Source organism: Mus caroli, unplaced genomic scaffold, assembly GCF_978045245.1.
Source record: "Mus caroli unplaced genomic scaffold, Mus_caroli_1 scaffold_7, whole genome shotgun sequence".
In the NCBI taxonomy this organism is placed as follows: domain Eukaryota; kingdom Metazoa; phylum Chordata; class Mammalia; order Rodentia; family Muridae; genus Mus; species Mus caroli.
In genome coordinates this window covers 47,429,468-47,452,648 of record NW_028227262.1, presented here as the reverse complement: position 1 = coordinate 47,452,648, position 23,181 = coordinate 47,429,468, and the positions used below count along the sequence as shown (strand labels likewise).

At 44.7% G+C, this 23,181-nt stretch overlaps 1 protein-coding gene and 1 long non-coding RNA gene across 3 annotated transcripts in view; one reads left to right on the top strand and one right to left on the bottom strand.

Annotated features, from left to right (window-relative positions):
* Pdzrn3 (PDZ domain containing ring finger 3) overlaps positions 1 to 23,181 on the bottom strand; it is a 224,618-nt gene that overhangs the window by 48,961 nt on the left and 152,476 nt on the right. Inside the window, exon 1 of one of the 2 annotated variants that reach the window (XM_085840210.1) lies at positions 438 to 925. The exons of the other annotated variant lie outside the window; for it this stretch is intronic. Coding sequence (XP_085696336.1) covers positions 438 to 506 — 69 coding nt within the window. The 5' untranslated portion in view covers positions 507 to 925. Of the gene's footprint in view, positions 1 to 437; positions 926 to 23,181 lie in introns of those variants that run through there. 2 annotated transcript variants of the gene reach the window in all.
* On the top strand, positions 217 to 21,742 carry LOC115031322 (uncharacterized). Its single transcript, XR_003836941.1, has 3 exons — positions 217 to 401; positions 20,562 to 20,685; positions 21,687 to 21,742. It is a non-coding gene; the product is annotated as an uncharacterized LOC115031322 (long non-coding RNA).

The following is a 23,181-nucleotide window of genomic DNA, read 5'->3' as shown; positions in this document are numbered from 1 at the left end:
GCTGCCGAAAGGAGGACTTTGCTCCGCTGTAAACAGTGCCTTAAAACTGTTTTCAATAGACACAAAAACTGCAAGCATCCATCACTGCCCCTCCCCTCCCGCCTTCCCCAACTTGTTCAAAGGATGCTGTGACCACTCTCTGACCCTTCCTGTCTGGCCGCTCTATAGAGCGCTCAGTTGTCATGGAGCTTTTGTGACCCAGCTGCTTCAAACACATCGCAAGACCATCAACAGCTATTTAGACTCTCAAAATCGAGCACCGGAGAGCTGCCTGGAAGCACATTTCTTAAGAGAGTTAACAGAACATCTCCGGAGAAGTGGGCAAGGCAGGCGTAGGCGGAACACAAACACACACAGACATTCCCGATTCCTGCCCCAGGAAGGATGCCGAATGCCGCCAGGTGAGTACCGCAGGATAACCTGCCGCGCGCTGTTACCTGGCAAACTTCATAGAGTAATTTGTACTGCTCCTCTTGCTTCTGTGCGCTGCACAAGCTGCATCCCATGTTTGGAGGAATGTCAAAGAAAGCCTTTAGGACCTCCAGCGCCCGGGAAGCCACTCCCTCAGCATGCAGGCATTGAAGGGCTCTCTGAGAGCCTCAGGTGAGTCAGGCAGCTACAAAGCCTCACACGGGCATGGCTTTCTGAGGCTGCAAAAACAACTCTCTGCTTCCTCCACGCTTCCTTTCCTTCCCTCACAGCATCCACGCAAGCACGCGCACGCACGCACACACAGGGACACACACTCACACATACACTCACACACACACACACTCTGCTCCCTCCTCAGAGTGACTCTGGCAGCTGGATTGTGGTCCAATGCACACGCTATATATACTGCTGCTCATGCATATTAATCAGCTTCCATTGACTATTCATAACAGACAATGATACAGAAGCTATAATTGCCAACTATGACAGTTGAAATTTCTCTAATTAACAAGCAAGTGCTCCAGTGGTAGGGAATAATAAAAAGACACTAACAATTTTGCAAGCCATTTTCTGGCAGTTACAAATAAACATGACTGCATTTTTTTTTTCCAGCAGGGTCTCTTAGGATAATCCCTAATGCGTTTCAGCTAAGTAGAAATTCATTTTTAAATATATCATAAAATTTCTGATGATATAAAATGTATTTAATGCTGCAGATAATGATGGCACATAAACAGATTTTATGGAAAGGACATGTTTTGAATAATATTCCGATAATGTTTAGCCCTGTACAAAGTTGTAGGAGAAAAAAAAGATTTCACCTATGAATAAAATATACAAATGTAAATTGCAAGCAAGATCCGTGAGTATGTAAAGTAGCTAGGGGTGGTGAGGAGAGACGCTGCCCTACAGGGGAGCAAGCAGATATTATTACCAATATATGCTGCCAATCCCAAAGGCAGCAGAAACTTATTTGTCAAAGTGACCTGGAAGGAATAGAAGCTGCCAGCCTTGTGCCATCTCCTCAGCTATGCAGATGCCACAGATAATGCAGAGGTGACACTTCAGAGCCAATTGTCACTGGCTGGTACTACTTATGCTCTGGCAGCCCACAGCTACCCAGGCTTCTGTAGCTGTGCCTAGTGTTGTGTGTCAGGAAAGCATTAAGGGGCAATAGTAAAGGCAGAAGGAGATAATGGACAGCACTCAGGGGAGGGGGGAGGGGAGGGAGAGGGAGAGGGGAAAGGTAAGGGGAGAGGGAGGGGAAGGGGAGGAGAAGGGTGGGGGAGGGGTTCTGTCTTAAGACAATGTTTCTTGCTTCCCATTCAATCTCTGTCCCACTGAACCACTGGACAAGCTTCACAGATTTTTTTAAAACTACTTAACAACAACAACAACAACAACAACAACAACACCCAACCAACCAAACACTGGCTTGCCCTCTGCCTGAATGTAACACATAGGTGTTTCTTCCTTACCCCAAATGGCAAAGCTGAAAGTTCCCATACCTGCTTCCAGAGAGATCACCAACCCCCTCCTTTGATAAAGGGTGAACTGTCTGAGAAAGACTCCCACATCCCCTGTCAAGAGGTGTCATGGGAGTGCAAGAATAATGGCTCCTTTTTTTCCTGGGAGCCGAGACACACCTGAGATGTGAGTGAACCTGTCCCAATTAACTCCTACTTAGGCTGGTGGCCAACAGGTGGGCAGGGTCCTATTTCTCAGACAGAAAATGAGGTACTGCCTCTTGGCTGGGCTAGCTCACAGCTTTGATGGTTGGAGGGGAGGATGGCCACTTCCATTTTGGGTCCTTATCTGATGCTTCTGATCAGCTGGTACAAGAGGCAGGTATAGACTGGATTGGAGGGTGGGTCTGGGCTGGAGCTTTGATTGTCGGCTGTGGAGGATTCTGGGAAGGATCTTATCTATCTAGCAGCTTGTGGAGCCTCCTCCTCCTCCTCACCTGTAATGGTGGGCATGCTAACTAGCTGTCTTACAGAGCTAGGGAGTAAACAACCTGGAGAGGGTAAACCCCTCAGACACAAACTGGAGGTAGTACTTACCCATGCCCTTGTCCCTTCCCTACATCCAGCCCATCACTAAGTCTGGGCCTAAAAGCCCTCCGGTGACTTCTAATCACATTTGGATGAAAGCACAAAAATTTCCCCAGGGACTCAGAAGGCCTGGCAAAATTTGGTCCTTGCCTATCAATTAGCTGGCACTCTCCTCTTCCCAGCTCTGATTATCACCACACTCCAAACCACCCACATCCTTTCTGTGGATAACGGCTCTCTTTCAAAGCTGTTCTTCCCTTCTCTTCCTTATTAACACGTCACCCCATCTCTGCCCATAGGAACCTTGAGGAAAGCCTGTGCTAGGTCAGCTGCAGGCATCCTCTACCCATCGTGTTTGTCAAGGTGTCATATACCATATTCCTTTCCTTAAGGTGATATGTGTGCGCATGTGTGTGTGTGTGTGTGTGTGTATGCCCGTATGTCCACATGCAGAAGCCAGAGGTAGACATCCCATGTCCTCTTCTATAATTTCACACCTTAACTTTTAAAGTAGGGCCTCTTGCACTGAGCCTGGCGCTTGTTGTTTTGCCTGTGCTGCCCAGTGAGCCCAGCGATCCTCCCGTCTTTGTGTACCTGCTCCTACTCCAAGCATTGAGGGCTTCAATAATTCACAGCCACATCTAGCTGTTTCATGAGTGCTCAATCCAAACCCAGGTCCTCCTACTTGCCAGGAGCCATCTTCCAGTTCCTGGGATAACTTCAGAATCAGTGATGGTCCTGCTTGCAGATGGTTTACTGTGCCCCTGCAGGAGGCTTACGCTCCCTGACCCATCCCTAACCATCCTCCACCCACCCTTCTCACCATCCCTAACCCCAGGTACTCAGGAGCCACAGGTTGGCTAGCTGGATGAATAGGAGGAGAGCCACCTGCCAGCTCCACAAAGCCGTGAATGCCAGTGCAAGCTGCGAGCACCATTACAGAAAGCATAGTGCCAGGTGTCCGGAAAGGGAAGGCATGTTGTCATGGCTGACTCCCCGCTTCTAAAGTTACAAGGACCCCTGGCTTCACAGTCTTTCTTTGTTTACTTACTTTCAAAGAACCACAAATAAACTTTGAAGTGAATGGAAGTTGAGTTGTTAGAGAAAAAAAAATATATATATGAGATATGTTATATTATATATTATATGCATCTTGTTATGTATTTTTCAAGTTATAATCTCAAGCTGAGAGAGTTGTAGTAAACACTCCACTGGACTTCAGCACAGTGCCTGATAAACACTGTAGACTTGGGAGCATTTTATAAGCTTAAAAATGTTGAAGCAAGTTGTAGGTGCACCCCTGTAATTCTAGCACTGAGGCAGGAGGACTGCCACAAGACTATGGTCAGCCTGAGGTATATAACAAGACACAGTCTTAAAAGAAAGTCAGAAAGTATCAGGGTATTGATGTAACCATCAATATTTACCAGATATAATATATGCAAGCAATCAGAAACTTAAAAGTCATTTGTTCATTAATTCATTTAAAAATAGCAGTAACTGGCTGGGAACACAGCCCAGTGAGTTAAGTGCTTGCTATATAAGCACAAGGACCCAAGTCCTCAAGTGAAGCTGGGTGTGGAAGCACACATCTGAACCCCGGAGATCTTCTGATGAGATGGGAGGTGAAAGCAGGAGACATCCCAGGGTTAGTTCATGGTTACCTAGCCTGGTGTACACAGCACCAAACAACAGTTTCAAACAGGGTAGAAGATGAGCCGACTCTCTGTGTCTCTGTCTGTCTGTGTCTGTCTTTGTTTCTGTCTCTCTGTCTCTGTCTCTCTCTCTCTCTCACACACACACATACATACACACACAGTCGTAACAAACCCACAGCATGTTAATATAAAGAACATAATAGAAAGAAATGACTATAGTTTCTAGAACAGGAGTTTTAGAGGGGAAGGGCAGCATTTTTCATTTTACTAAAGTTCTCTGGTGTGTAGCATCCTAGGAGACAGCAGTTTATCTCAGTTGCTGCTGTAACCAATGCATGTGCATCATGTAGCTACTAGAAAATGCCAATGGACTGTCTACTACTACAAGAACACCAGGCAGAGAGGGAAACCATACTCCAAACTCTCAGGCAAATGCATTTGACCTTGTAGATGCTGAGAAACGAGCATCCAGGGCCCTGTGGGTGCCCATGCCTCGTTCTGAAAAACGCTGTCTCAGAAGAACATTTCAGTGAGCTGGGTATCACACATCTCCTGCTGACAGTGGGCACGGGGAACAGAGACTACACCAGACTAAGCTCTACACTCATTCTTGGTATTAAAACATCACATGGAATTAACAACGCAAACCTCTCATGTATCCACAGTGCCTAAAACGAGACTAAGTCAACGTCTGTACCGAGTGCCCTCTATTTGGGACAACTGCCTAGCACACGCACAACACAGTCTCATTTTCAAAGTCTTGATAATGGAGCCCGTAAGCATCACGGTCTATTCTGAGAGAGGTTCGCTAAAGCATTGGGCCACACTGACCCTGGTGACAGTGTGAGGACACATACTGTTAAAGCCTGCAAGGGAAAAATGAAAAACTGCATGTTGCACAAAGGCGTACACTGGTGGAGATACTGCCTTATCTAAAAACCCTAACTCGCTCGCCAGAGCACTGGACACTTTTCTCCGCTTACCCTGTATCATCCCACTCCTGCCTCTTTCTGCTTTTGTGGAAATTAAAAAATAAAGTGCAAAGAAGGGTCAGCAAAGATCGCTCAGTGAGACAGAGGAGCCCGTTTGAAATCATTGAAGGGGCCCAGGGCATGTCTGTAGTAACTGGTCTTTGAAAATCTATAGATCACTGGGGATTCTGCTGGCTCATTCCTTTGTCACTTTGACATCAGCCAGAGTTATTTAGGAAGACTTCAATTGGCCTGTGCTAAGCCTGTGGTGCATTTTCTTAATTGATGTTAGAGGACCCAGCCCACTGTGGGCAGGTGTCACCCCTGGGCTAGAAGGAAGAGGGCAGAGCAAGCCAAAAAAAGCAGCATTCCTCTATGGCCTGAGTCAGTTCTTTGCCTTGAGTTCCTGCCTTGATTTCCCTGAATGGTGGATTCCAAGCTGTGAGATGAAATCAACCCTTTCCTGCCCAAGTTGCTTTTGGTCTCGGTGATTTATCATAGCCATAAAAACCTTCACTAAGACGGGAGTGCTACTCTAGGTCATCGGGTGTGGATGTGAACTCACCTGAATGTAACTGCTGAGTAAGCTCTCTAAAGGGAGCATATTGTTTTCTGCAAACAAACTGCGTTACCTTGTCTGGTACCTGAAATAGGATCTTCTCATAGTCTCTACTGTATAAAAAAAATGCATTTCTCATCAGACTGTGCACAAAAGCTTCCCTATGGACTTCCTGGACAAGAGTATAAATGGATGTGGGATGATGGGGCAATGAGGCAGGGCAATGCCACACAGAGCATGTGTTATCAGTGTGCAGGAGGACAGAAATGTCCTCCCCAAGCCTTCCAGCTGATTGGCCTGATCCTAGAGCCTTGGCCCTTCCCCAGATTGTTTTTCACTTCTTTTCAGATCACACCAACTTGTCTTCCCCATCATTCTAATTTCCTTCTTCTTTCATATTTTATTATACATCATGGCTAGCATATTCACCACACACACACACACACACACACACACACACACACACACACACACACACATCAACATACATCTAACAAGTTGACCATAGCACAAGGTACAAGTTCTCCATCCACCCAGGGGCCAAGCCCTTCTATTTGTCCCCATTGCTTCAGCTGCTGGGGAACAGGCACACTGGTGTCTGGCAGCATTTAACTGAGTTAGATGCTGCATTCTCTGCCTGAAGCACCCAACTTCACGTCCATTATTCTGCCTCTTGACCTCACCTCCCTTGTCACAGCGCTATCCTACAGGCAATGGTGAAGCTAGCCTGTGTCTCCGTCACTTTCCGCCTCCTAGCTTAGAACTCTTCTAGGACCAGATCCTGTGTCTCACTCAGATCACAATGCTCAACTCTTCCCTGTGAGGATGCTCATTGTTTACCTAATAAACAAGTTCAATATCAGATACAGCACAAGGGTCTGAACTCTTCAGGATCTCGCTTTTCTGAGGAAGTTGAATATTGAGCCAACAAACAAATATTCAACATGGACAAAAGGATTGGTTCCACAAGAAAGTTAAGGCCGAAAGCTTGGGAAAGATGTCTTTTCTGCCTTGGGTAGGAGGATTATTCTTATGAACCCTGTATACCAGTTTTGGCCCAGGACTCAGTCAAAGTCTGAGGAAATGGTTTAGTGACTTCTGGTTAACCCTCAGTAAGACAAGGCAAGTTTCTGATAGCTTACCTGAATCACAGTGAGTGGTCCCTGGGCTTGATTGAGAGCTAGAAAGTTGTTTGAAAAACAAGAATGGAAAGATAATATGTTCAAAATTATCAGCCAACACCAAAGAGATGACTTGAAGTCATATGCAAGAGCGTCTGAGTGTGGTTTTGTTTCTGAGAAGCTCTCTCTGTGCAGAACATCAGCTCAGGATCCCACGTCTCATTTTAAACAATGAAAAGAATGTTTTTGTTTTTTCCTCGACAAATTGATTGAGGGGCTGCTGTCTCAAGGGCATTTAGGAAACTCAGGATATGCTGGCTGTTGGAGATTGACAGGTTCCTGTTTGCACTTTAAACTCCTGGAGATGCTGTGTTCAGCAAAGAGGTTGTGTAAGGGAAAAGGCAAGCACACTGCTGAGTATGTACCACAGCTGCCTTCGAATGAATGTCGTACAGGCAGATGAGCATCTGACTCCAAGACCTGCTTAACAGAACATAGAGGACAAGAATACAACTAAGGCCAGCAATAGGGGAGAGACACCTGCTATGTGCATGAGATCAGCAGAAAAGATCTCTAACTGCTCTCATCAACAGAAAGACCAGGTTACCTCATGTCCTTGACCTATAGGGTCACCCCCGTTACATGCCTAGTCTTTGGACTGCCACAGCACATTATGATGGTTCCTGGATCTCTTCCTGTCATAGGTAACAGATGAGTGTCTCCATTCCCCACCTCCAGCTGGACTTGGAAATTCCTGAGAATGGATTCTCCTAAATACCTCTAGTGATCCTCAGCCCCAGAAGACCTTACAAAGCATGTGGGAAGAACAAGTTTGAGTTCCTACAAGGTCATCATGTGGGCTGTGGTGTGGGCATCTGGATAGGGCAGGGAAGAATGTAGAGATGACTCAGCCCAGTCTATGGAACAACTTGCAGAAGGGGTGATGAGCTCATAGCATCTTGGGAACAGGGCTCCTCTACCTTATGGAGGTAACAATCCCTTAGATCTAGAATGCACCTATTGTTTTGTAGGCCCTACCAAGATGGGCTATAAGCTGATATGGCTTGTGGACCATAACTGGCCAACATGGACATTTGAGCTTGAGAAATGGTTCTTTGATACTAATAGGAGGATGAGCCTGCGACCCTCACCACTCCACCCAGCCATTCCTGTTCAACCCTAATAGGAGCTGTGGCTGAAGGAGTCAGAGTAAGGTGTCCAGTCACACTCAGAGTGCACCTGGCAGCAATGAGATCAGACTTTGATGGAACCCTAAGGCAGGTAAGACCTTGCCTGTCCATTAGGAATGCTGATGTATACAGCAGGCTTTACAGACTATCTTCTTGTTGGGAAAGGGCTGGGTCTGGTAAGGAAAACAGCTCAAGAAACACAATGTCCTCACAAAATGATCCTAAATCAACACATGTGAAGAGTGACCCTGCCAGCAGGACCGCACATGACTGGCCAGTATTCGTGATGTGTCTAATCTATTCTTCCAGACAGTTCTCCTTTACATGTATACTCAGAAGACCGCTGGGCCCACAGGCGTCTCTTCTGAGTATGGAGGGGTAAGAAGCATCTTCAGCTCTGCCTCTGGTCTCTGGGCTTAGGTAATGTGATGGATGTGTAACAGGCTCTGTTCTATATATAATGTGCGGAGGTGAGAGAGAGGCTCTGCGACCCTGCCTAGGCTCCTAGCCCACCTTGCCAGCACTCACAGGCCTGAAGAAATCCCATAGATGTGCTCCAACCCTTGGGCAGCAAGAAAGCCCAGGTGGGAGAAGAAGGGACAAATGAATCATGGGGACAGAGGAGAGATGGAAAGTAGAGGTCTGGGTATGAGTGGCAGGAGCCCAGACAGGAGCTCAACACCTTAGGTTCTGAAGAACTTATGCCATGCTTATAGAGGGCAGACTCTGAGGAGAGAGAAAGGCAAGAGACAGGGCGGCCAAAGCACAAGAGAGGGAAAAGGGAGAGACTTTGAGGACACTTGAAAACACTCCTGGTGCGTCCTGGAGATTCACAGAGTAACAAGCTTGTTAAGATCGTCCAGAGGACAACCAAAAGCTACAAAACCATGGTGGAGAGATAAGGAGGGTGTGGGGAGCAGGTATGACCTTATCTCATTATCTTACAAATTAAGTTAGGGTGTTTCAAACCAGATGCTGGACCACTGTCAGCATCTTCAAACAAGTTCTAATTAAATGGTAATTCTGAAAATCAGAAACATTTAAACATCAATAGTTGCAATCTAAAATACAGGTCTTTTTAAAAAAATTCTTTTGTCGCGTTCCTATGCTCTGGTTCACAGGACTTTGCATTCCCTTGTGGCGAACCTGAGCAGGAGCAGGGCAGAGCTGTTCCCTGGAACTCCAGAGCACAGAGCACCAAGGTGCCAGGTCTATGCACATCTGGCTCTATATTATGATATAAACACAAGGCCTCTGTCTAAGGCCACAGGTGGCAGGTAGACCACTGGAGGGAGACTGTGTCTTCTGGGAGCTTCTTCCAAGGGAGAGTGTGAGAACTTCACTGTTCCCAGCCTGGTTCTGTCATAGCCCAGGGCTGCAGAGAGTGAGTGGCAGAGGTGTCTGCTCATGATGGAAAATGAAGCCTTGTTTCACCCTTCCACCCATTCACTCAGCATCCTTACTCATCAGCCACTGTGAACCAGACACCTTTGTTTAGGGATTAACACAGCACACGGTCCCTGTCCTCATGCTTCCATGGGGTACAAGCTGCTTTGGCTAAGATGATGGATGCTTTCCCAGTTGTCATACACTGTCCACTGCTCCTCAGCATAGGTGACACGTCTGCAGTGTCTCACCCTGTGAGGTCTTCCCATTTCTCCTTCGTGATGTCCAGTTATAGGGAGCTGCCCCAGGTACTATTTATGAAATTGTTTTCTTTAAATTTGCTCACTTGATTTTACTTATGCTTTTGAAATAAAACCTAATCCCCATGATGTAGAAAAATAAAACACTTGCAACGTGTGAAAAATACTACATAGCAATTGTGTGAATGTGAAGACAAGAAGGCTCACCCTATGCCACATAATACTGACAGCTTGATGTGTTTGTTGGGCAGAAGGAGTTCCCCGTTGTACTGAATTCCAGCCTCACTCTGACTTTCCCCACACTGTCTCACCAGCTCTATATGTTTGGCTTCCAGAACCAGTTTCTTGTTTTTCTTTCTGAAGGATGTCTCGAACCTTCCATTTCACCATCCATATGTAAACTGGCATATCTTCTCTTGCCTTTGCATGCTGCAGCCTGAACTCCATCCTTCAGCTTCCACACGTATATTAAAGCCAACCCCAGTTTCATCCTCAAAACTGGTCTGAAGCTCCGCAGTATCTGCAGGTATTTGCATCCTGCCACCTTCTTGAGGCCTGGCCTTCCCTCTTCCCAACCATTTAATTCAAGTAGGCAAAGGTGAAGAAGCTAAGGGTTTAGGACAGAATGGCGTCCGGGGCCAGCCTTAACTAGGAGAAGAACTTTAAGTTCCTGAAGTCAAGGACCAACACAAGGAAGAACTTGCTGAGCAGAGATGATCCTAGAGCTTTCAGACACGAGGCATAGGCAAAGTCCTCCAGAACTGTGCACTTGAAGGTGGATGGAGGATGAGAAAGGAGTGATGCTTGCGGAAGAGACTGGTGATGCTAGGGGGAAAGGTTGGACAGAGAGAAAGGGTAGGGCTGTGGAGATGGCTCAGCCAACAAAAGCTTGCTGCATAAGTATGAGAGCCTGACTTTGAACCCTAGAATCCTGTAGAAAAGCTGGGCACAGTGGCATGTTATCCTAATCCCAGTGCTGGTGAGGCAAAGCAGGCAGACTCCTGAGACTCACTGGATAGCTCGCCTAGCCAAACTAGCAAGATCCTAGCCAGTGAGACTCAGTCTCACCCCCAACCCCCCTGCATCCCAACATGGCTTGTGTCTTGAAGAATGATACTCAAGGTTGTTTTCTGATATCACATCCATATGTGCACATGTACAGACACATGAACATACACACAGGCACATAAGCGAACATATACACAGAATGGAAAAATGGCACTAGGTTAGAGGCAGAGCGAGCTCAAATATGAATTTTGAACTGGGCACCCAACTGGCAAACGGCTTTGTGTTTTCTTCAGTGGCTCTCAGATGAAGTCAGAGCTCCACTGGATATGTTGACAGCTTTCCCCTTTGGCCGGATGCTGGAATTCAGGACATGTCCCCATAGTAGACTGTTCTTTTTATGAGCTTGGAATTGAGTCATGGCCCGCTCGCTTGCTCATCTGTGAGGTTTGAAGAAGCCAGGTAACAGTACGGGGTGGGACATGCATTAGCTGGGTGACTTGGGCATTAAACAGAAGCTGGCTCGGGAGTTTAAAACAGCTCTGCTCAGAAGATAAACAAGAAGAACTAAAGACACTCACTGGGGGAAAAAGCTGCCAACTGAGGCTTCATAATTCACTTCTACCTATGAGGTTCAAGTACCATCAAGTCTGAAATTACTCGCAAAGCTTCTACCCTGGATTTACTTTCTATATAAAACAACACTCAAAGAGTAAGTTAGGAAATGCCACTGAGACCAGTGATGTGTTTCCAGAGGGAGATTCTGCCAACAAATCAACAACACTAATTTTTTTTTTAACATTCTCTGGGAAAATATAACAATTTAGTATGTTTGTAAAACTGGATAAGCACCAGTGATGTCGTCCTTAACCTTAAAAAAATACAAAAAAACCCCAAACCAGATATATGTGTGTCTAAACGCTAATAAAAGTTTCCTACCCTATAAATGGGGCAAAGTTGAACACTAGATCACAGGCAACACACTCACTTTAGGATTCTGGTCTTACCACCAGAGCCCAGAGGCAGGGAAAACGGAAGTGATTTAGAACAGTCTCTGGTAAGATACATTTGATATTAGTGGGCTTGCTAAAGCGAAACAGTAATACCGGAGAGATACAAAGGCTTGCAAGCCATTAGAGTCGTCCAAATGGAAGGAGGCATGGACAACAATGACATCTCTCAGGTGAGCTGCCTGTACAGTGTGTGCTGGCCAATATCAGTTAGAAAGCCAACGAGTGGGTGCTCTAAAACTATAATTCAGGTTGTGGAAGGAAGAGAGGAATGGTAAGGCCGTTTCACCATCTCCCTTTCCCAGCAGGGGAGACCCCCAGATCAGTGAATTCTGCCTAACTTGCTATGGACTTCCCTTCAAGTGAGCCATGTTATTACAGGAAATGGACCCGATTTCACAGGTGTGTATGGATACTGAGTACTTCTTCAAAGACTTGCTTGGGTAAGGCCTACCATCCCCACCCTCTCAATCAAACCACCCCATCAACTAATTATTACCGATGCCTTGTGATCTCTAGAGCACTAAGGCACCATCATTTGATATACCATGGAGTGGTATAACTAAAGAGGAAACATGCAGGGGTCGAGGAATGTGAGCTATAAGCACACTGTCTTATTAGCATCTTAAAGGCTTCAGTTGTTAGTACCTTTCTTGTAAGAGCAAACCAAACAACTCCAAAGACATTCTCAGCCTAAGTTAAGAATTTTGAACGGAGCATAAATAATTAAACTCTCAGTACCCTCTTCCTAGGTCCATCCATTGTCTATGGAGCCAGCCATGTGCGCTGAGAAAAGAACCATGACCCAGGGTAGTGCAAGTGGATGGAGAAACAGATTGCTTCTGGACATGAGAAACTCCCCACCTGATGGAGAGGTGGGGAGGCTCATGGAAGGAGGAGGCACATACGGAGCGAGCCACACTGTAGCACTGCATGTTCTCCATGTCTGTGTCTATAGTATCCCCTACCCACTGCCCCACGAGCCGCTGTCTCCCACAGCATTTCTTCCCTACTCCTGCCAGCTACGTCGTGACAGCACTTTGGCAGGATTCTTGGCTGATTCTGATTGGCACGGGCTCCATCTTCCAGCTCCATGCCAACCCCCTGAAACGCAGCAGGCTTTTTGTGGTCCCTTTTAATTCCGTGTTCTTGCACAGTCTCTCCCGTCCCCAACCCCATGCTGGTTACCCAGGATATTAATTCTGTTTCTCATTGCCGTGGTAAAATATCTGATATAACCTAAGGAAGAGAGAGCCCTTTTTTATTCACAAGTTGACGCTGCAGTCCCTCATAAGGCAGCTAGCCAGGAAGCAGACTGAGAGGGATGCTGGTACTTAGCCTGAGTTTTCCTTTTCATTCACTCCAGGATCCCAGCCCATAGGCCGGTGCTGGTTGAGTTTAGGGAGGGTCTTCCAACCTCAATAAACACAGTCTAGAAAGTCCCTCATGGACATGCCCATGGATTTCTTCTCTTACATGATTCTAAATGCTGTAAAAGTTGTCGCTATTTATCATTACATTCAGACACACGGGCAGACCTTTACCTCCCTTCCCCCATCCTCCCAACAATATATATTTTGTTAGGTCTTAGTAGATCGCCATAGGCCCTGCTGGCCACACGTGCCGGCTCCCCTCTTTCTTCTTCTAAATAATGGGGTACATCTCAGAAATCACTACCTTTCTACACCACAGCATAATGCCTAACACAGATGTCAACTTTCCCTCCTCCTCTATCATCTCTGTGCACTCTCATGGAGAATATAGCAATTGGAACCGTCTGGTGCCATCCGAAGATACCTCTTATCGACAGACAAGCAAGGTCTAGCAAGGTCGGGCACCTGTGATTCAGAGTCAGGATGCTCCATTGCCAATCAGGCGCCAGCACAGGCTGTCTCCTCCTCAGCCAACATTTCATCTAGCCACGCAGGACTGAAGAATTACTCATATTCGATTACTCTGCAGAGGGTATGGCTCCTAGAACCAGTGGCAGACTTTTAGATTTCCCTTTTTCTCTTCTTTTCAAACTCCTGTCCATGTCCATTGTGGGTGACACACATAATATTTAGTTTTTTCCATCGAGAATCTCAGGGTTTTAGGAAGCCCACGGGCACATAAGCAAACTGTCTAAATAAGCTTTCAACGAGCCATGACAGATGCAGGAAAAACGACAAGACAAAGAATTGTCAGAGAATTTGTCTTTCAAAATACTAAATGCTGATCTAAACCTTATTTTCTCTTGGGGAAATATCATGGCCCGAAATAATTAGGAGAGAATTATTCAGATTTTGGATTGAAGCTCATGGGTGCAGTGATGGACAAGGAACAGGAGACAATATAATTGGTGACCACCCTGCGAAGATGTTCCTGGTGCTTGTCAACTCAAGCTGAAGAAGCCATGGGGACACCCGACAGGACATGTCTACACCTGCTGTACCATCACAGTGAACAGCCATCACCATGGCTACCACAACCCAGTTTCCAAGGCCAGAAGAGACCTTCGCATTCATCTTGGGAAGCGGGGCAGCTGGATGAGCAGGGCTGATTTCTACGGGCCTTTGAACTTCTGATTCTCCTATACTTCTTTGAGTCTCATTTTAAGCCTGGTCTTTGCAGAGGTAGGGGAGGAGATCACAGATAATTAAAGCTGAAAATATTCTCATTTTGTGATGGGGCTAACAAGTGAAACTCCGGGTAATGATGTAATCCAACTTGTCAAAAAGGAAAATGAAAAGAGAAGACAGAAGGCAGGACAGAGCCTGGGGACCTGTGTGCCATGTCATCTTCTAATTAACTAACTGATCCTTTAAACTGTCAAACTCGGCGAGACACTCTATGGCCTGGCGTCTGATTAATATTCATACTTAGGCATAGGATGCTCTGATTTAGGTCCCAGTGGTTGTAGTTAAACATCAGTCTTTAAAAAAAGAGAGAGAAAGAAAGACCTGCCTGGCAATCGTAAGTGTCCAGGTTTTACATTCATAGGAAAATGAAAGGAGACCACCCTGAGGTCCCTGATCCACAGCAAGAACAAATCCCCACGGATCCATATTGATCTGTGAGTTATGATGAGGACTTGTATATTGAAAAAATAATTATTTTGCCTCTTTTTTCTGGCAGCCACCTTGTTAATCACACTTGTGCATTATTGTTAAATACGCGAACAGCACCCGTAAACTAACATAGCATGTGGTAATATAGCCAAGCTTTTGATTTCAAACAAAAATAATTGAATATATAATTTAACCAAATCAAGCTTGATCATTTAGTTGAGCTGTCACTAGTAGTCACCTTGACTTTTTGTTCATACAACTTAAGCTCCAAACAGATACTATAATACTGACGTTTACTGACACGCAAAAGATGTTTGAGCCCAGTGTGTGAGATGTGACTATAGCTGCTGAGGAAACATGGTGGACAGTGACAAAACCAGGCACCTTAGGAGGGCTTTTCCTTTACTGGCTTTATTCTTTATTTATTAAAGTCCTGACAAAGATGAAAACAAGTCAGCCCAATCTATTACATTTGCTTTTAGGAACTATTTCTTAAAATTATTTTGGATTAAACAAGTATGATATAAGGTAAATCCAGGGTGTAAATCCATTCTATAGTGCCCCAGGACTATGCTGGCAATCCACCAATCCCATCAACTCTTCTATCCTGTCTCCTGTAGAGCTTATTCAACAGTCTCAGCTATTGTTATGTTATTGCCAAACTATTTCAACTTACAGTAAAAAAAAATGGGGAACACAGGTAATAAACACACAAACTGAGATTATAAATCATAAACATACCAACTCTAAATTATATGACTTGGGGTATTCTCTGTAATCCACAGACATTGAACCCTAAGAAATATTAATACACTCCAGTCATTTTCATTGATGGAAGATGGCATGTAGACATAATGCAGAGATACCTAGTTCTAACACAGAGAGGAGGGGGTTCCAGATTGAGCAGACATAAAGGTCAGGCTGGTTCAACTCCAAGAGCAAATTCCTTTAGGCTTGTTTGTATTTCTACTAACCAGTACAGGATGAGGAGGACAACCATCCACCAATACCATCATGGCTGTTCTGGGTCACGCCCACCTGCAAAAGCCCAGCTGTGATGGGTTGCTCAGGAAGGATTGGCAAGTGTCTCAACTCTTTCTGCTCTCTTGGAGGAGGCCATTAATATCAAGGACCAGAAAACTCCTCCCTGGCACTCAGTCATCTCTGGGATTTCAAGGATTTCTTACACTTTTATAAAATCAAAAACAGAAACCAAAAAAAAAAAAAATCATAAAGAAGCTGTCACAATCCAAATGTCACACATACCCACCTCCGCTCAGAGTGGAGCCCCCAGAGGACCTACCGTTGTCACTGCTGGTCCGGGCCTGTGAACTCCCTGTCAGGAGGGAACCACCACCAAGGCAGGGGCATCTCACTTCAGAGGCAGTGTAGGTACCCTGCTTGCCAGGTGGTACCCTGTGCTGTGTTCCTCTGAGCTGCAAATCCCTCTTGAGGTGGGGAGCAGGCTCCCGGGACACCGAAACTGGCTCAGCTCCACAGGCAATAAAGTAATTAATGGTGTCTTTCAGGGCAAGCGCAGTAAAAAAAAAATAATTGCTCTCCAATTTTTTTACTGGTAATGAATGATTGGTACAGTCAATATTTGTGTTGTTGGGAGTGGGTGTGTGGATAGATGTGTGAGTGGGATGGAGAGGGAAGTCTTAGGGATGCAAATACTCAAACCAGACTATCAGTTCCCTGACCGACTCTAAACTGCAGACCACAAACACCAGAGAACACGGGACACGGAAGACAGCGCACCACCTAATCCAACTGAGGCCAAAGTCTGACACTTAGGACACAGTGCAAAGATACTCCAAATAGGGTCAAGTAAAGAGAATAAATAAGTGGGATTTAAGAAAAAAAAATGCTTAAGCTAAATTGGCTTCAGAGACCAGGCTGAATTACCAGCTACCTGGCTCTTATGCCTTGTCTAGCACCATGCTCATTGTGTCAAAACATAGCTCCCTCCCGGTTCTCAAAGGAGCACACAGCTTGCTGACGCCAGGTGACTCCACCCCTTGTAATCACTTCATGTTCTCTATGAGGTCATCAGCTTTCTCTCTATTCACAGACACAGAAGCTTCTCACCATGCAGAGCTCTATAAACAACAGATTGTAAGATAAACACACTCTAGCTGCTCCTCGGGAAGTTGCTTCACTGTGCAGTAGAGGCCCTGCACTCCTGTGTAATACGGAAAAGGACACTGTGAGCATTGAACCGAGTCAGATCGGTACCAGGACACAGAGAAGTGGTCTGGATTTGGGGGGGGTGTGCTTGCCAGAGGATTTGGTGTAGCCATGGACATATTGATCCCAGGCCATAATACTATTTTGACTCTGATGGAAGAGGAAACATGGCTTGCTGGCTACAGGAAATAAAAAAAGAAAATTTGATCTTAAACTATCACCCCAAAATTTGGGTGAATCTTGGTTAGCTGTGGAGAAGCGATTCCAGGACTCTTGGTGTATACCAGTCTGTGGATGCTAAGTTCCTTACATAAAATATGTAGTAATTGTGCATAATACCCTCTACATATTCTCCTGTATACTCTGATTACTGATATACTGAGCTGTAATGCTATACAAATAGTTGCTACACGTGCTGTTTATGAGATAACAAGAAAAAGTCTGTACATATTTAGTACAGATCCATTTGTGTGTATGTGTGTGTGTGTGTCTGGAGATCAAATCCAGGGCTTTGCAGACTCTAAGAAGCATTCTATCATTGAGATAGACCTTCACCCAGGGAAGGACATATGTGTGCAGACTCGTGTGAGTCTAGACGTGTGCACACCCTGGCATGTATTTAAAGGTCAGAGGACAATCTCGGGTGTCAGTCCTCACCTTCCACCTTGCCTGAGGCTGCGTCTCCATGGTTTGCTGCTCCTCCCTGCTAACTGACTGGGAAGCCCCTCAGGATTGTCTTCTTTCTTCTTCCCCTCATGGTATAAGAACTGGAACTACAGATGTGTGTACAGCTGGGCCTGCATAGTTAGGTTCCAGGATTAGAACTGAGGTTCTTATGCTTGTGTGGTAAATACCTCATCCACTGAGGTCTTGGCCCTGGATTTAGTTTTTTGTTTGCTTTTGTTGTTGTTTCTTGTGTCTGGTACGATCTGTGATTGGCTCACTGCATGGATAGGTTACAGAGAGGCAGGATAAGAGACTATCCAACTGCAAAGAAAGACATAATAAAGATACTAGGCTAGTAGTGCTATCTATAGCCACAGTGGGGTGAGTCGAGGGTTTTAAACTGGAACAAACTTCACTCCCACCAACATGATGACAAGCTTTTGATGTTTCCTCCAGGGACCTGCACATTAGTTACATTCCAGAGTTCTTTAAAACTAGCATGGCAGTATATACTTTAAGGGTAGAAATATATTCTATTTAAATTGGCTTTTCCTACCACTCCACTAATGGATCTGAACATGTACAGATTATGACGGAAACTCCATGCTCACCAAATAACAGTATTTAGGCCAAGGCACATCTTTGGGAACAGGCTTCTAGAATCATCTAGCTGGTGCTCTTACTCAAAACTGATTTTAATACTTATAATTCGAACACATATACTTCCTTTTCTTTCTCTATAGGGTACTCCATTTTACTTGGTTCCAAATGTTAAGCAGCCATGGCACGATCTCCAAATGATACTCATGTGCCACTAAGTGGATATGGATGAGTAAATGCCTTTTATAAGATATTCAGGAGGGAAGGGCTCTCGCCAAGCTTTCAAACGAAATTCTTTAACTGGCCACAGCTCTGTTGTTTAAAAAGTCATCTGCAGTTGTCCTTAACTTGTTCTTCTGCATAATTCATTGGGCAGCTGTCAAATATGTGTGTGTCCCCCTCCCCCTGTCTCATAACTAACATCCGTACAGGGATACGTGAGATAGGAAATGGGCTATGAACAAACGGACACTGGGCCATTGAATAAATGGGAGACAAAGAGAGCAAGGATGAGAGACAACAAGGTAGGGAGAAGAAAGCTCTCTCTTTTCACCAGCAGGTGGGCTCAGCGGTGAACCCACAGCTACAGAAACGGACTTACTCCATAGAATGCCCTGCTCTGCACCACGGCTACCATGGTCTTTCTTTCCAAGCCATGATTGCGCCCTACTTTAAAGATGTATATCACTGACATATAATTGTATGCAACCCAAAGGTTTTTCAGCGCCAAGTGTATTGATACTATAATGTAAAACATAGCTCGAAGACCTCCCTTAGATTTCCCTGAAGAGAATGCCTCATTCCTGTAAGTGGGGTCAAATAATGCAGCTCATAAGGTTCCCTATGCAGACGAGGATTGATCTCCGTGTAAAGGCGCGCAGCATCGGGTCTAAGCTAACATGCTCATTCTGTTTGATCTCCTTCCATTTCCTGCATTGTACTCAGTGCCTCTTATCCCTGTCCAACATCAACAGGTCATTCAGAGAGGGGTCAGTGTCAGCCAATATAAATAACCATTATAAAACCTCTAGCATGCTTTAAATCAACAAGCAAAGTGGCCTATGCTGTTTAAAGTATAAATTCCAAATATTTTCATGGCAGAGGGTAGGCAAAGTCTACAAAAAGCACAGTTTAAAAAAAAATTAAGAATCAGAGTTAAATAATCCAGTCACAGTGAGCCATTCCAGTGCATGGTTCCCTATTTTAGAACCAGCTTACAAACAAATGTCCATATAGCCCTTCCTTCCCCTCTTGGAGAAGATAGCCAGCTTGGGTTTGAGGACCACAGGCACCCATGTTTCACAAGAGTTTCACACACATGGCTGACATTACCACCATGTTTATAAACCCAGGGAGGCTCAGCCAAGACTATAACAGCTAGAGAACTGGAAGAAACTCAGAGTGTGAGGAGGAGGTGACAGATCCCCCCCTCCTGCCTCTTTCTTTCCCTCACCAAAGCCTATGGACAAAAGGAGACCCTGTAACTACCACTAAGCGTGTCCAGAGATGGTCCTTGGGAGACAACCCCAGGGATGGAGCTGATGGGAACAGGCCAAGACTTACTGATATCTGTCTTGTGAAGAATACATGAAGCCCGTCCAAATTCCACATTCCTCTCCTTATTTTTCCTGTCTTACTTCTGTTGCTCCTAAACTCAGTCTGTATGCTCTCAGTGCACCATGAGCCTGGTAAAACAGTGCCTACACATGCTAAGGGGGACACAACCATGCAGAACATGCACAAGGATGACTAAAACCCTGTTAGAGCACTAGCTTTATCAATCGTGGAAAAAGTTGGCTGGGTATGGTGGCACACATCTTTAATACAGCATTTGGGAGGCAGAGGCAGAGGCAGGTGCATTTCTATGAGATTGAGGCCAATCTGGTCTGCATAGCAAATTTTAGGACAGCCAGGGCTACATAGTACGAGCCTGTCTAAAAGGAAAAAAAAAATAGGAAAAACAAAAGAGGCTCTAGAACAAGTTTGGAAAGCAAGGCTCATTTCACAGATAACTAAATACAATCGTTTTAATAACCATAAGCAAATGAGTCCACAATACCCAGGTTGTGTTTAACCTGAGGCCTGGGCTGTTTAAAGTCAAGGTTAGCTATGAATGTAACTCCAGGCAAAATTGTGAAACTGACTCAAAACTGTGTGTGTATGTGTGTGAACTGTTTTGTAACTTACTATGCACAGTTCTCAAGCATGAACTCTACAGGGGAAAGCTTCATGTTGCAATCTCAAAGGGTTAGACAAGTTTGAAAGAGGATGTTTATAAATTCCATCACTGCATATTGTCATACTGGGCAGGTTTAAGTCTCTTTAGATGCTTTTTAGCTGTTTCCATTTTGGTAGGGCTGACTTATCATTCATTGGAAATGTGTCTTGATTTTCTATCCCTTTCTGTAGCAGCTTTCTCCTGGAAGCCCAGCCAGTTCTGCACATTCTCCTTTGAGCTATCTGCTCAGGAATGCACATGTGCTTCCTGGTGGACTGAATGCATATATTTGGGAGTCTTCTTCCAGATTGTGAGGTAAGTTAGCTTTTATTAATAGGTAATAAGCAGCTTTTTATTTCAGTTAAAAAAAAGTCATCCCAATGACTGGCCAGTGACTACTTTCCCACTATGGTGATCTCCGCTGAGTTTCTCTAAGATCCACCCCATGAGTTACTTTCGTTACTCTTTACAGTGACTCCACAGGGCAACAACCCTCTGGTCCGCACTGATATTCCCATGTGTGGACAGAAAGGTGAGGGAATGACTCACGATGACTTAGAGCTAGAACCAGAAGTAACCTCAACAGATCCAGCAGCAGATCTGGGACCCTTTAATGCTTACAAGAAATGGCAGGCCTTTAAGAAATGGCCACTCTGCAATGCCCAGGCTTATGGAGCTATACATCAGATGCAGGAAGTCAAGGGACTCACCAACCTGCTACCTACAGTAATCTATTTTTGCCTATTGACGTTCTTGGGCTCCAGGTATAATAATTTCTGTTTTTCTCATTTATTCCACATATATTTTGCTTTAAATATGACACCCACTCTTAGTGTTCTGCTAAGGTAGAAGATATCACAGCTTAGGCCATGATATCCTGCCTTTCTCTAGTGTCAAGCAAATAAAATGTAAAACAAACAGCAGGCTTTCTTTGTTCTGTTTCCTGTTTGGCCTCTTGCAATCCAGGAGGATTTTGAACTCACTGTGTAGCTGAGGCCAGCCTGTAACTCCTGGTCCTCCTGCCTCCATCTCCCAAACGTTACTGTGTGCTGTTATATCCTGTTAGGTTTTTTTGAACTAGGCAAACTGTACATTTTTTTTTCAGTAAGCCAATTGTCCTCATCTGACTCCTTGCTAATTTTTCTGATGATATTTGACCAGAACAGGCTGATGTAGATAATTCCATGTCCATGGACCAAAAAAATAATTGATGACATCAGCATAGTTATGGGAATTAGACTTATTAGTTAATTATAAAACCAGTAGAGGGAGCACAAACCCTGCATAAATAATCCTCATTTCTGAGTGTCTTACAGAACAGCGGTTATGGAGATGAGAGAAATGTGCTTGAAGACTAAACGAGAAGTTCCAGAAGATGCTCCAAGTTTTCTGGGGACACTGTCCATAGAGTCTCAAGTATAAATGTTGGCTTCTCGTGGACCCATGATAATGAAAGATGGTGTGTGAATGAGTGCATGTATGCATGCATGCGTGTGTGTTCTGTTGCTTCATGGTGCTACACTCCCATGTGTGTTTGTTCACGGTGTATGTTGTGATTCACAGTGCTACCCTGTCCACTGGTGCAGTTATTACAGTCAGAGGGTGATAGTTGCAGAGCTGGCAAACACTTTCTTATTCATCCCCCATCAGCATGGGTTTCAACGTGCTTGTTCCAAACAAAATCTTAAATATAAGTGAGCCAGTTTTCTTTTAAGAGACAATAAAGATTTATGTTTGTGGGCGACTAAAGATTGGACAGAAGTAAAGTAGACTAGTGGCTATTGGTACAAAGAAAGAAAAATAAAATCATTCTTTAAAAAAACAAGAACCTGTATCAAGTACTGGGTGGGGGAGGACAAGAAAGCCTAAGTGGATGAAGACGATCGAAATACATTATGTGCATATATGGGAATATCAGAATGAAACTCACACTCTTTATGTGTAATTAAGAAAAACCAATCTGCCCTAAGTACTGCTAGTGTTTGAAATAAATGGTCACTATTTTTAAATTTATTCACAAGTTTTGTAATTGATATGGCTTATGTCTTCCACCAAAATAATGATGTAGAAACAGAAGATAAAAGGCATTTATTCGGGTTGGGAGGGAATTCAGGGCCAAAAACTCACAAGTAGTTCAACTCCTTAAAATTCAGGTGTAGTCAGATTAAATGATAGTACCACCTGATACAACGTAACATTTAACCCAAAAAATAAATACTGTAAATAACTTGATTTTTGTATTACACAGTTGTTTTCTCATCTTCCTATACTTCATGAAGGTAAAGCAGAGGGCAAATCAAATTACAGAATGCATCTTGAGTTGAACTATATGTGTTCTGATATTATTTTTCTATTAAAGATTAATGGTTACAGAGACAAAGTTTGGAGCTAAGACGAAAAGATGGACCATCCAGAGACTGCCCCACCTGGGGATTCATCCCATAATCAGCCACCAAACCCAGACACTATTGCATATGCCAGCAAGATTTTGCTGAAAGGACCCTGATATAGCTGTTTCCTATGAGGCTATGCCGGGGCCTGGCAAACACAGAAGTGGATGCTCACAGTCAGCTATTGGATGGAACACAGGGCCTCCAGTGGAGGAGCTAGAGAAAGTACCCAAGGAGCTGAAGGGATCTGCAACCCTATAGGTGGAACAACAATATGAACTAACCAGTACCCCCCAGAGCTCATGTCTCTAGCTGCTTATGTAGCAGAAGATGGCCTAGTCAGTCATCATTGGGAAGAGAGGCCCCTTGGTCTTGCAAACTTTATATGTCCCAGTACAGGGGAATGCCAGGGCCAAGAAGT